The 14,390-nt window shown below is 38.3% G+C and overlaps 2 protein-coding genes across 7 annotated transcripts in view; one reads left to right on the plus strand and one right to left on the minus strand.

Annotated features, from left to right (window-relative positions):
• bcar3 (BCAR3 adaptor protein, NSP family member) overlaps nucleotides 1–6,418 on the plus strand; it is a 74,249-nt gene extending 67,831 nt beyond the window's left edge. For all 4 annotated transcript variants that reach the window (XM_039661425.2, XM_039661502.2, XM_039661572.2 and 1 more), the window contains 7 exons: nucleotides 357–457; nucleotides 920–1,638; nucleotides 3,104–3,219; nucleotides 3,321–3,492; nucleotides 3,584–3,695; nucleotides 3,767–3,973; nucleotides 5,569–6,418. In XM_039661425.2, coding sequence (XP_039517359.2) covers nucleotides 357–457; nucleotides 920–1,638; nucleotides 3,104–3,219; nucleotides 3,321–3,492; nucleotides 3,584–3,695; nucleotides 3,767–3,973; nucleotides 5,569–5,744 — 1,603 coding nt within the window. In that variant the 3' untranslated portion in view covers nucleotides 5,745–6,418. The remainder of the gene's footprint in view (nucleotides 1–356; nucleotides 458–919; nucleotides 1,639–3,103; nucleotides 3,220–3,320; nucleotides 3,493–3,583; nucleotides 3,696–3,766; nucleotides 3,974–5,568) is intronic.
• A 562-nt stretch (nucleotides 6,419–6,980) lies between these two features.
• The window catches only part of fnbp1l (formin binding protein 1 like), a 49,313-nt gene continuing 41,903 nt past the window's right edge, over nucleotides 6,981–14,390 (minus strand). Inside the window, exons 10-16 of one of the 3 annotated variants that reach the window (XM_039662259.2) lie at nucleotides 13,982–14,134; nucleotides 11,610–11,719; nucleotides 11,217–11,349; nucleotides 10,896–10,990; nucleotides 10,005–10,147; nucleotides 8,983–9,141; nucleotides 6,981–8,216 (exon numbers count right to left, since the gene is read on the minus strand). In XM_039662259.2, the coding sequence (XP_039518193.1) occupies nucleotides 8,209–8,216; nucleotides 8,983–9,141; nucleotides 10,005–10,147; nucleotides 10,896–10,990; nucleotides 11,217–11,349; nucleotides 11,610–11,719; nucleotides 13,982–14,134 (801 nt within the window). In that variant the 3' untranslated portion in view covers nucleotides 6,981–8,208. Of the gene's footprint in view, nucleotides 9,142–10,004; nucleotides 10,148–10,895; nucleotides 10,991–11,216; nucleotides 11,350–11,609; nucleotides 11,720–13,981; nucleotides 14,135–14,390 lie in introns of all 3 variants that reach the window. The other 2 variants (XM_039662208.2, XM_039662327.2) reach the window with 2 other exon arrangements.

Here is a 14,390-nt window from a genome sequence, read left to right on the forward strand (position 1 = left end):
CTGCAGTGTGTGACATCTTCACATTAATATAGAGATTTTAAGCATTAATACGCATCAAATAAGTAAAACTTTTACTTATTAAAAAACTTAACTCCCATAATGGGAGTCTTAACTTTTGGAAACAATGGGTCAAAATAGCTTACAACCTCATCAATTCAAAAATAGTATTAAAATGATGGTGCAGGTTTGCATGAAGAACTCACAGTAATTCAGAGACTGCATTGAAATTGTACTTTAAAAATTCATATCACACCACAGAACCTTTCAAAACTCAATTAAAAGTGGTGTCAAGTTTGTCATCTTACTCTAAAAGATTGGTAGAGAAGACTTACGTGACCTGTCTTTCTCCTTCACAGCAACAAAGATAAATGTGGGAGTCAACCAGCATGTCTGAACCACGTTCAGGAGAGGAGACGGCCACTGAAGACCCATCAGTCGGAGAGCTTCCTCCCTATCGGTGAGTGCCTGTCAGCTCTCATCCTCCTTGATACCCCGTCACGCCTCCAGCCCTCCGCTGATATCCACGTCTGACAGCCCTGAAAACCAGTCATCTTTCTCACGTTCACTTTGTGCCAAAGGGAAAGTGGTTCTCAAAGTCAAGCTGACGATATCGCCTTTGAAATTCACTTTCTGTTACTGATCGTTAAATGCGTGAAATGAAACGTGGGATTGAAATGCTAAATAAAATGTTTTGTGGAGAAGAATGAAAGTGGAGGATGGAGATAATTTATGGCTGTGTCAGTGGAATAAATATGGTTATGAGCAAAACGCAGCTTTGCTGTCCATGTCAGAATCCAAAGTGCTGAATCTGCATTGCTGTGCAGAATGCCAAAAGAAAACAAAACAAGTCCATCTATTTTAATAAAAAGATTTTTTTTTTGTTGATATTATGGATATGAATGAATCCCTTTGCTTTCAGGCTGTAGACCCCAGGCTCAGGTTCGGCATATGGAGCACCAGCCATGCCCCAAATCCCCGGTTTTCCGAACAGGAAGTGAGCCAGCTCTGAGCCCCACAGTGCCACGCAGAATGGCCTTCGACACCCAGCCTGGCGAGGCCATTCGTGGATCTGACAGCCAGCTGTGTCCCAAACCGCCCCCTAAACCCAGCAAGGTCCCCGCTATGAGAGTATGCTGCACCCCGGGCCTGAAGACCCTCGCCCCACCAGTCCCCCCGGTAAAACCCCGCAAACAGCGACGGCAGCAGTCGGGTGGCTCATCGAGTCCGGAAGTAAGCTACTGTGAGCTGAGTCCATGCAGCCCTGCTGATTTGGAAAAGATGAGTAGCTCACATGCTAACAGCTATGTGGAGAGGTTAAAGACTGAGGAGGAGTTAAGGAGAAGTGATAGCAGCATTAAACTAGATCGTAGCTCCTACCATAACGCCATTGAGGCCCTGGAACACGACAGTGAGGAAGACAACGAGGAGGATGTGGGTGAAGAAGAGAATGGCAAGAAAGGTTTCCAAAGACCTGTGTTTGAAACTGAATCAGCATTCAAACCTGGTGACGTCAACTTCCGGCTTCTACCGGTGGAGAACAAACCATTGGAGATGACCGTGCTGAAGAAAGCCAAAGAGTTGTTCATCAGTCAGGATCCAATGACCATCGCCAAACACATCCTGAAAGCAGATTGCCAGGTAATATTAATTATGAGTCTTTGAAGGCAATATAAAATCTAAATTAATGTTTATTCTTTTCAATTAGGTAATGCATTAGGTGTCCTGAATTAACAATGAAAAAAAAAGTTCATTTATAAAAATACTAGTACTGTCATATCGATTAATTGTGATTAATCCCATCTAACATAATAGTTTGTTTAAATAATATATGTGTGCATACTGTATATAAAACTGTAAAATAAATATTTTCAAGATTTGTTAACACAACATTTTTTCTTTTGTCAAATCAACTTAAATAATTTATTTAGTTGAGATAACTTATTATTTTGAGTTTTTTGATGATTAAATCAATCTCCTTCATTGTTTTAACTCACTTTTTCCAGTTCAATCAACTTAAAATTTTAAGGCAACCAGGTTACTTACTTTTTTAAGTTAAACCAACAATATTTTTTGGATATATAATAAGTACACAAATTATATAAACACAAACTTTTATGTTAGATGTGATTAATCGATTTGACAACACTAAAATACACATTGCTCGTTATTAATTTATGTTTGTTCATAATACATTAATGTAAACGAATGAAACGTTAAAAATGTGTAATTATATGTAGAAAATTACAATCAACAACTGATTTAACTTTAAGTAACCTGGTTGTCTTAAAATTTTAAGTTCATTGAAATTGAAAAATTGAGTTAATACAATGGAGATTAATTTAATCACCAGAGACTCAAAATAGTATGTTATCTGAACTACATAAATTATCTAAGTTGATTTGACAAAAGAAAAAATGTTGATTACAAATCATGAACATTTTTTTTTACAGTGGGATTAATTATTAATTTGCAATAACCATGCATTGTTTTAGGGAACAGTTACTGGTAATGCAACTTAAATGTAAAAAATGAAAACAGTAATTTAAAGTAATTAAATCCATCACATTTTTTTTTTTTTGATGGCTTTTGATTTCAAAATATCTGGAGGAAGAGGAATAAAAAAAGATTGATTTGTCATTTCGTTTTCAAAGAAAATGAAACAACAACAAAGCCAAATCAAGAAAGATGAACACAGAATTAGGGAGTGTCATCCACACCGACAGGTCTGTAATTACGCTCTGGTTATGCGAGTCAGCCTATTCTTCAGGATGAAGACTGGTTCTTCCAGCCAACCAGAAGACAAGCCCACAGTTGTGCCACACAGTCAGGGCTAAATCTAGATGAATCCAATTAAAAAGCCTTTTATACATGTGACTCTCCACATTTCTTACTGCTTCTGAAAGAGGCTCCAGTTTGTTGCCTGTGTATTTGGGAATGAAATCTTAAACTGGCAGATTATGTCAGTCACAGGACCAATGTTACGGGAGAAAAAACATCCACCCACAACCCAAATTTAGAAACCCTTCACAATCACAGATTAGCTTCTGTGCGATACTTTCAACACTGAATGTTACTACCTTTGATGCAAATGCTGTGTCTACAGGTTGCCAGGATCCTGGATGTTTCTGAGGAGCTGAAAGGTCAAATGAGCGTGACCTCTGGGCTGGAGCTGGTGACCCTTCCTCATGGGAGACAGCTGCGGCAGGACCTCATGGAAAGGTAAACGGATGCAGATTTCTGATGATATACAAGGAGTACAAATCTTTCAGAATGCATATAGACCACACATTTAACATGCATGGCTGGTTCTTCTTAAAAAGGCATAACACCATGGCAATCGGAGTTGCTGTGGATATCCTGGGGTGTACAGGAAGTCTGGAGGAGCGAGCAGCCACCCTAAACAGGATCATTCTGGTCGCTCTAGAGCTCAAAGACTCGATGGGAGATCTTTATGCCTTTTCCTCCATAATGAAAGCACTGGACATGCCTCAGGTACCCAACAGCTCCTCCTGTCTGCCACTTCTTTCCCTCTCTGTGTGCGGTCAACAAGCTTTAATCTGTGTGATCTTTCTTGTATGAACAGATCACCAGGCTGGATCATACGTGGACTAGCTTGCGGAGAAAATATACACAGACTGCCATTCTTTATGAGAAATCTTTGAAACCATTCTACAAAGGACTCTATGAAGGAAGTGGTGAGTTTTTGACACTAAAAGCATGTTTAATGCCCTTTATACTGTTGGTCACCTTGCTCTTGTCTTTCCAGCTGAAATCCCACTGAGCAATGCCAGTGTCCCGCTGCTAATGCCCCTGCTCACCTTGATGGAGAGGCCCGCGGTCACCTTCGAAGAGATGGACGTCTGGGAGAACAACGACCAAGGTTGCGAAATCATGTTCCGGCATCTGGAAGGAGCTCGTGCTGTTGCACGCAATGCGGACACCTACACCTGCAATGCACAGCGGATCCTCCAGGGTAAGACAAGGACATTACAAGTCATTTCAGGAGGAACATGTGGTGGGAAATGGTGTGCAAAACACATTGAGCTGTTCAGGTCGTTGTGTTAATATCCAAAAGAAAATTAGCATTTGAAGCATGGGTTCCCTTAGGAAGTTAAAAGGCCTAGCTAGCTAGGCTAGCACACAAAAAGACACTCAAACATGTCAGATGATCAGATTCAATCAGTCAAGTAATATTTTAGAGCAGTTACCAACATGATTCACCTACAGAACAAGTCATTATTACATCAAAATGAATCAAGGACTTCAACAGGGATGTGTACTTAAAGTTACACTGTGTAACTCTTTTAGTTCATTCTTAGCTAAAAACACTTAGTTCTTTCAAAAATATATGTGCTCATTAATGTATATTTACTTCGTTCAAGTAATAAAGTATTCTCATGAGTGTATAATATGCCATTGAAAATACATGCGGGTAAGAGGTTCTAATGTCGGTCGCCATGTTGCCCCTCCATCTTGAAAGTACATTAGCCAAAGAGGGACATACCCGTTAATTCAAGCTTCGCCTTTCACGTTTACGTTTGAGTTAACAATCATGGACAAGGCCCAACTGGAAGCCATGATAATCTTGGACCACATTGGCCACCGTAGGTGTTAAAATGAAATCAGAATTGAGAGGAACAGATTCGCTGTATGGTCATATACCTTTTCACCGCTAGATGAGGGTAAAAATCACACAATGTAACTTTAAGGTTTGTGAGACTTAAATCAGTGTAATTACAGACTGGTTGTTTATATAACAACTACATATTTTGTAGTACTAAATGTTAAAATAAAAAAAAAATGTAAAGGCAACTTTACAATTTGTATCATTAATGACCAATACAAAGCATTTATTAATTTAGGTTCATTTTTGTATGCAGCATACTAATACATTTTTAACATTTCAAATTGTATAAATTAACATTAGCTAAAGTATGAACCAACATGAATTCACAGTAAACAATAGAATCTTATTCAAGTTTTTTTTTTTTAAAGTGACGTGTAGGCCAAATATGATAACTCATACTCAGAATGTCTTTTAACCCATCCGAGTTAGAGAATACAGATTAGGAGCAGTGAATACTGAAAACACACTGCAAACCATAGACACACACTCGGAGCAGTGGGCAGTCATGTTTGTTGCGGCGCCCGGGGAGCAATTGGGGGTTATGCTCATTTCGAACAGTCCGACTCTCTATTAGGCGTCGACTAAAGTCCAACACATCTATATCCGAGAGAAACGGCTTCTGGAAAGAATATATATATATAGGGCGGGACTTGATTTCGTCCTTGTGTATTGACTGGATTGTATGAAGCTGGCCGTTGGTACATGGCAGCAGATCTGAATGCCAGTTAGAGGATATCATGAAGAGAGATATCGTTTCCAGGGGGAAGGGAAGTTAACATTGTTGATTAAAGATCATGAGGGTATACGAATTAAAATAATAATAATGATGCGTACAAATAAATGATTTATAACAAACACTACATTTTGTACAATTGTTTAACACTACATTTAGTCAATTTTGATTTCATGGCGACTTCAATAATATTTCATTTTCTCTCCAGACTTCCAACCTAATGATGACATGTTGGAGATCTTGAGGACTGATTTCCAGTTGCGTCTGCTCTGGGGCAGCAGGGGGGCGGCCGTGGACCAGACAGAGCGATACGACAAATTCAAACTCATCCTCACGGCCCTGTCCAGAAAACTTGAGCCTCCAGTCAAACACACAGAACTCTGAAAAATGAGGCACGCACTTTGTACAGCATATAAGACTCTCTGAGCAAGCAGAAACTGTCCGAACCCCTCTGGAGGCAGGTCAAAGGTCATCTGAATCTGTGCCTAAAAAGGATGTTCTCTAACATAACATATGCTTCAGAAGTCGGAAGCCATTCATGAGCACAAATGAGAGCTTCTTTCCTCAATATGCACCTTCCAGAGGTGTGTTGTGCTCCACACTTATGACTGGTGAAATGGGCAGGTACCAGTTTTACCTTCAAGATAAGAAGGAACGGTATGTAGAATAGATCTAATGGCCAATACATCATCCACCCTAAGAAATGAAGATAAAGTTGGAGGCAGAGGGTCCAGGGTCAATCATTTGACATATGAAGGGATGGATAAGAGAGGACTGGAATTATGGATTACAACTTCAAGACAAATTTTCAGCACTATGAAGGAACAGGATGTAGTAAAGCTTGTACACTTTTAGAAATGTCATGAAACCCATCTGTCAAAGCAGTGTTGATCAGATTAAAAATCCCACATGGAAAAGAATGTACATAATCATTAGTGAACGCATGTGAAGGCTAGTTTAATAGTGTAATATATTGTATGAAGTACTATTGACCTGTAAATAGTCACCCATAAATGAAATATTCGGAAAAATATTAAATAAATATCTAATAAATGGTTTTTCATTGTTACTGAAATCAAAAGTCCCCATAAAGATCTTTATAATTATTACTATTTTTTAATTAAAGATTTCAAATCAACACCGTTCTTTTGAACTTTATATTCAAAGATTTTATTTTTATCAGTTTCCACAAAAATATTAAGCAGCACAACTGTTTTCAACACTGATAATAATAATTTTTATTATTATCATCACTGGAGAAGTGATGCTGAAAATTCAGTTATTTAACATTTTAGAAATAGTTCACGATTTTACTTTTTTCACAAATTGTATTTTTGAATAAATGCAGCCTTGGGGACCCTAAAACGTCTGGTTTAAAACAAAAAACAACAAAAACTTACTGACCCCAAACTTTTGAACGGTAGTGTGTGTGTATATGTGTGGGTACAATCCATTATGCACTGCATATATCACATTTACAGAATAGAAACCTTCCCTCCTGATAAAACAAATACCCAGCAATAGCGATGAAATACAATGTGAACGGAAGGAATGTATACAAAATACAATATACAGGCTAAACACACAAGAGTGAAGAACTCTAATAAATGACAGGCAGGATGAACGAGACAAACAGACATAAGTATTTATTTCTCGGTTGCTCTTGCTCCAACACAAACCCCAGTATATAGTGGTCAACGTTGTCTTACTGTACAACACATTCACACAAAATCAAGCCTTCATATCTGACATCATTCACTCCCTAATAATCCAATTCAAATGCAACAGGGTAAAAAGTGCATCGGTTAAGACCAGGGGGTCCTACTGAGAACAGAGTTCAGACAAGAAGAAGAACTGGTTACAAAATGAGTACGGCACGGTTCTTTCAAGCAAAGCCTTGAAGTAACTCGTTTGGTTAAAAAAAAAAACCCTTAAAAAAAGTCACAATAGAAACATTCATTCTGAAATAAAGATGTTAATACATACAGTTTAATAATAAAAACTAACTAGGTATCTACATATGCATCCATATGCATACACAGTTTTTATATGCAAGAATCACATTCACAAATACAAGCACTTCTGGAGACGTGTGGTCCTTGCTAGTTACGGTGAGCATGTTCTTGCACATGTGAAACCAGGAGCTGGACTAGAAATGGCGAAAGCCAAGATAGACCCCTATATGCTTTTAGTTTCCATACAGAGGCCTGTAATTAAGGCAGAGATGATGGGTTGGTGTTCACGGGTCCTGGCATTTCCTCCGCTCGTTTGATATGGTGTTGGGTCCCCCTGCTGGCCAAATGCAGAACTGCACCGGGCTCCTTCCATCCAGCAGACTGTGCAATGGGGGCGGGGCCAGTGGGTGTGGGGACTGTTGGAATGGCTACTGTAGCACCATGCTTCCTTTACTCTGATTGGTCATGCTTTAGAGATTCAGATCATGGTTAACATGGAATGCATCAATGAAGAAACGTAGTCAAAAGAGAAAACGGACACACAAACAAGACGCGAGTAGTTGAGATAAGTGGTTAAACCTATTAAGGGATTGATTTGTCTGCACGGAATGAGGAATGAAAGGCTGTGGATCATGCAGGTGCATGTTATGCTGATGGTACAGGCGAAACATTCCCCTGAATATGTTAGTGCCAGGCAACGACTCTCCTTAGGTTCCCCAATATCTCTGGAACGTCTGCTGGAATGGAATGATGTTAATGACCATGACAAACAGCATGCACACATGCAACCTGCCCCAACACAATTTCGGTCTTAAAATCGCCCCACCGCCCCACTAACAGACCCACAGCAGTGAGTCCCGTCCACCAAACACCACAGAACCCCACTCATCCAATCAGGAACCTGTAGCCACAGAGAGAAAAGAGAGGACAGGAGTCATTGACAGGTCCACCGACAACAAAGATTGACCAGCGAAAGAAAAAAAGATTCAGGGCGATAGTGAGCCAGCCAAACTGAGCACCGCTCTGAAGTTACACATTGTTTTTGTATTATATCTTAAATTTAAAAAGGAGGATGAGTAGCACTTGCAGGGAAACAGATTTGGCGCTATGATGAGGGGAAATTTAGCTGCAAGGACATAACACTTCAAAGAAAGGTGGAAGAACTGGAAACTGCATGAACTGAAAAGTCTGAATCGAACAAATGATTGGACTGTGGTAACAATGCAGAGATGCTCCGAGTAGAGTACTTAAGTTTCAACATGTATAAAAACACAGAAATCTTAACAATTAGGAGTCGATTAAAGTTTGACAAGAATAAAATGAGGAACTCATCTCTCAGACAAGAAGACGTTTGAAAAGGAGCCTATGCATTTTGTTCAGTTTTGCTCCAATGATATAAAACCGATTAAAAACACTTATTAAAAAGGAATAAAATCTCTACAAGTCTACAGATTGGTCCGCTGCGGCAGTCGCAGTGTAGAGGAAATACAGTCACTTTCGACAGTGTGAGTGTGTTTGTCCTCGGGCTCACACAGTGAACAAAAGCATATGGCAGTCGGCCGAGCTGCGCTTGATGAGTCACGGTAAATCTGACACACACTCCCCCATGTATGATGTCATAACTAGGTGACGCTGCCGTGGGTGATGTCATATGTAGGTGACCGCACCTTTGCTGTTTTTCTCCAGTGTGATCTCCACGTAGGACGTGGGGACGTAGCCCTCCACTCCGCTATTTTTCCGAACCCGCGTCCATCCGTCGCCTTTATCTTCCTCTATGACGTACAGCACCTCGTTCTCGTTCATAATCAATGTGCCTTCGTTAGAGCCTGAGGAAGCAAAAAAAAAGTGTTCTGAAATGAGGCGGCAAAGTCCTCAAAGTTTGTATGTATGTAAATTCATGTCCCAGTTAATGTTCCTGGTTAAATAAACATAACATTGTATAAAAATTAACCAAATACAATTCCATTTTGTGTTTTTACATTAATTATGTATACTTGGTTTTCATAAATATATTACTCAGATTATATATATATATATATATATATATATATATATATTACTTACTGAAATGATCGGTCATATCAAAAATAAATAAATTTTTTTTTAGCTTTTCGTTCGTTGAATGAACCAAATGACTCGAAAAAAGATTTGTTCATTTTGATGAACGAGTTCAAACCGGAGAGTCACAAACGCGCATCACGGAACAGAGCAAGGCGACCATTTGAGCTTATAAAACTTAAACTTTGTTTTTTTTTTAAATGGCCGATCGTTTCGCTAGATAAGACCCTTATTCATCGTCTGGTGTCGTTTAAAGCCCTTTGAAGCTGCACTGAAACTCTCATTTGGACCTTGAACCGTTTGGACCCCATTGAAGTCCATTATATGGAGAAAAATCCTGGAATGTTTTCATCAAAAACCTTAATTTCTTTTCGACTGAAGAAAGAATGACATGGACATTTTTTATGACATGGGTGTGAGTAAATTATCAGCAAAAGTTTTTTGAAAAGTGAACTACTCCTTTAAGTTAAAGCACTTAAGTGAATTATTTAGTAAAAATCTGTCATTTTGTTGTATAGTAATTCCTATAGTTGTTTTTATGGATCTTTATACTCGACATTATGCCACAATGTTGTCAACAGCGCTTAATTCATCCTAAACAAGGAACATTTAAAGCAAGCTGTTTTTGTACCATCAAAAGAGTAGAGAGCTTTGCAGTGGCCGATGGCAGGGAGAGGATCGTCGTCGTCAAACTCGTCATCAAATTCGTGCGGGTCTGGCTGCGGTGGAGACCGATGCTCCTGACTGTGATCATCTGTGTAACTGCCTTCAGGACTGAAAGACACGAGAAAAACAACAGCCATGCATCAAAGCAGCCTTTAAGTTCAGAGGCAGCGTGGTGACGTGTGGATGCACAAAGCACTGATGACATGATGGTTTGGCAAATAAAGTGTTACATAATGGGAAGCTGCTGTTGCACTGATACTAGTTGTATATCTTTTACGTGCATCATGATTTAAATAAAAAGAAAATAATATGAGATAAAGTCTTTAATGCTCACTAAAGCTGCATTTATATGATCAAAAATACAGTAAAATAAAACAGTAATATAGTGAAATATTATTACTATATAAAATCCCTGTCAGTTTGAATATATTTTAAAGTGTAATTTATTCCTGTGATGATGAAGCTGAATTTTCAGCATTATAAAGTCGATTAAGCATCATCATAAGTTTTCAGAAATCAATGTTGAAAACAGTGCTGCTTAATATTTTACGATTCTGTGATGAATAGTTTAAAGGAACAGAATTTATTTGCTAGTTTTACCATTGCAAAACATTGACCCCAAACTTTCGAACAGTAGGGTATAGTTCTATGGATTATCACAAAACCATACTGTCATTTAATATATATATATATATATGAAGATATATGTAGAATAGCAAGAACCGCTCAATAACTCTTCTAGGAGTGGGTTTACAAAAGGTTCAGGCACTCATTAAAGGGATGACTGTATACAGGGTATATACATTATAGTCTGTCTATATTGAGAACGCAGATAATGTAATCAGGAAATCCAGACCTCTCTCTGCCGTGGGGTGTGTGGTGGTTCACATCCGCGCTGGGCCGCCGCTCACCACGGGATCCATGCTTCCCTTCAACCTCTGCCAGCCAACTCTGAGATGAAGAGAGACAGGTGAAGAGTGATTCATGTCCAAATAAAGAGTCATTTTCAATCATTTCATGTGATGCGGCATCCGCATTATGTCCATTTCTCCACTAGGTGGCGGTGGCACACAGAGATGCTCAGCGGGTTCATCTCAAATTTATCCAGATGTACATTCCCGGAGGCTGTGCTTCCTTATAAGACTGCAACAATAAGTCATTCCTCTGGGAATATTACCTCATTTTTATGGATCTCAGAGCGGAGTTTTTCCATGTTGCAAATGGTCTCTGAAATCTTGGGCTGGAGACTCCCAGGATCTCCCATCTGAGGATTCTTCTCATAGACATCTTTCATTTTATTAAGAGCATCTCTGCGACAAGGACAATTATGTTTTTGAGATATTATTCTCTAGCTATTTAATAGGTTTTAAATAGTTTAAGCTGCAAACAAACAGAAAATAAACAATAATAGCTATTAAATAACTAAATAAAAAATAAAATCTATTAAAATAAAGGAATATTATTATGCTAAATTAAAACAATTTTCCAGCATTAGATGGTTTTTAGTGTGTAATACATTTCTGTGAAGAAATTAGGAAAAAGAAAATGAGCTGCATGTTTTATAATCTACCTTTGGTCCATTTCTTTCTGTAGTTCTTTGTTTAGCTCATCGATCCTCTGTTGAAGTTTTTTGCGTCTCTGTTCAGGGGGAAGATGGCTGAGATCCTCCAGTGTTGGCGCCTGTACAAATACAGGTTATTCCAGACACAGTTGCAGTGATATACAGTCGCTCTAGAGAGATATGTCCTTCCTAGAGCTTAATGGGCCTGTTAGTTTGCATACATTCCAATTTTGCAATTCATCTGAAAGTTTATAAACATTTAGCCACACTACACGAAAGACATCTGTACAGCATGAAGAAGGAGGGGGATTGAATGCAGTCAAAGCATCCTAGAACTAAACACTCAAGTCTATTTTCAAACTTCATATCTATACTACAGCAGTTCAAAACACACATCACTTACCAGCTTTAAAGACCACTGAGAGGTTAAGGTTAGGTCACGCCATTTCAAAAAGAAACAAAGACAACACATCGCTCATCAACATCAGTCAATCGAATGCATTTTGACTGATTATTTTAGTCAGGTTCGCACAGAACGCCACCATCAGGGTAAACCAGGTCTTAATCGAGGTCTGACCCACTGCTGTTCCAGCGCAGTTCATGTTAGTCTAACATTGTTAATACCACAAAAGAGACATTTTGGAAGTCTGGTTAAAAACCTGAACCAGCCTGAAACCACAACCTCATCTTTGTTTTCAACATTTCCATTTAAGCTAGGTTATAAAGTAGAAGCTAAAAGAAGAACAGGTAATATTAGTGGCATTTGGTTTTCGAATCAGAACTACTAAGAAAAGGTAATCCATAAATTGCCGCCACAACAGATTATTTAACTAATGAAAGCAATCCAATATGTATCTATAGTAACTTGATAAATTTGCAAACATTCAGTTGGGTTTGTTGCACAATTAAGGAAACAAAGATGACACTTGTGAGATTTCAGAATAGTTGTATCCGGATAGTTCACAAATGTTAAACCTTGGCAAAAATCTCCTTGCGTCCTCATCAAACTGGATGTGAGTGGTCATCGTTGTTACACTCTTTGGAGATAATTGAAATGAATTTGATGGACATCTTTCTACAAAGAGATTTACAGCTGGATGTTAAACATTTTTGGAAAACAAAATCAGTTTGGTATTTATCCAAAAAGCTTTGTTAAGGATGTAGCCCTCAATCGGGTTATGGGGTCTATACGACCCCAATCGACTTTTACTTAATAAAAAAAAAGGTTCCTTTCATGTCAGTGGAATAAGATTTTGTGAATTTTTATACATTATCTATCTATCTATCCACACAAAAACTGGGCTTGATTAGGTTGTTCTGAAGGTATGTAAAAAAAAAAAAAAAAAAGTTTACACTTCTAGTCTTCGGGGTCAGTATGACCCCACATTGAAATGAATGGGAAATGTGAAAAAACTAAATATATTGTGTCAAAAAAAAAAAAAAAAATCCGACATAAATCTGAAAATTTTTACCCAGAAATGAAGGCCTAGTAGTAGAGCATAAATGCAATGTATCGTAAAAATGCTGTAGTTTGAGGAATTGTGTGGTATATGGATACAAAAGTCCTTAATATCTCCAAAAACACATCATTAATGAATAGATGAGAAGTAAACAAAATATATATATATTATTTGTATGATTAAAAATTTATATTTTTTTGTACAATTACTCAACCAATTGTTGGGGTTGTATAGACCCCGAAGCCCAGAAGTGTAAACTGGAAACAAAGACCATTTGAAGGTTAAAAGATCTTCAGACAGAGGAGTTTTTGAAACCATAAATCTCCTAGACTATACACGTGTCTATTCAGACAAAAACCCACAAATATTTGTAAATGTATTCACTGTTTCCCTTCTCATGTCTGTTTTACGACGTGTTCACAATGACAGCGATTTACAGACTTCAAGTAATAACAAGTCATCAGTTTTCAATAAGATAAATGAGCAATCATCTGGCAATCATCTCAATGTAAAAATGATTTAGTTGCACACAAAGCAACTTGTAACATCAATGTCAGTGTGAACAGGTTTACAGAAAAGAGCTACTGAGCTGTATTAAGTATTTTGCAAACTTGCATGCGCTTTTAAAAATAAAGCAAGAAGGAAAATAAATAAATACATAAATTAAATAAATCACCCACCCAACACTTCCACCACCGTATTCTACTGCTTTACGCAACAAATCAAACTTTAAAAAAATGATGGGCACAGCTCTTTGGACCCAGATAAAGCCTTATTCCTTCACTCAAAACAATCGTATTTGGCTGTTTCCTTGTGTGCAGGAATTAGCTAAACCTTGGGTGAGAGAAACCGGCCCAAACGCAAGCGGCAAGCGTAATTTCATAATCACAGCAAACCCACACACACCAGGCCGACTCTTACCCCTCTTTTCACAGTTCGGAAGGATGGAATCTTAGATTTTGCATTTCTCGCTTCAGATAGATGGTTAGCCTTTCGCTCTTTTGTGAATTTAGGAGGCTGGATATGGCCAGAGGGAATACTTGGGCGGGAAGGAGGAGGGTTGGATGGGGGAAGCTGGGACAACAAAGATTTAAGGTGAACTAATAACAAAACACAAACAAACGAACACGCAAAACTATAAACCCTAGTAAAATGGCTGACTGCTTGTTAAATGCAGCTTTATAGGTTAACTTTCATTACAATGAAGGGTTTTTTAAAACAAGAACTGCTTTCTAGGGTAGGAATAAATGTGAAGTAATGTTCTTGAAAAAAACAAAAAGGTCAGGAGGTTTTTGCAGGTACTGACAGCGTAGGTCTGAAAGCAGAAGTT

This window comes from Pimephales promelas, chromosome 14 (genome assembly GCF_988280905.1).
Source record: "Pimephales promelas chromosome 14, fPimPro1.hap1.1, whole genome shotgun sequence".
NCBI lineage: Eukaryota > Metazoa > Chordata > Actinopteri > Cypriniformes > Leuciscidae > Pimephales > Pimephales promelas.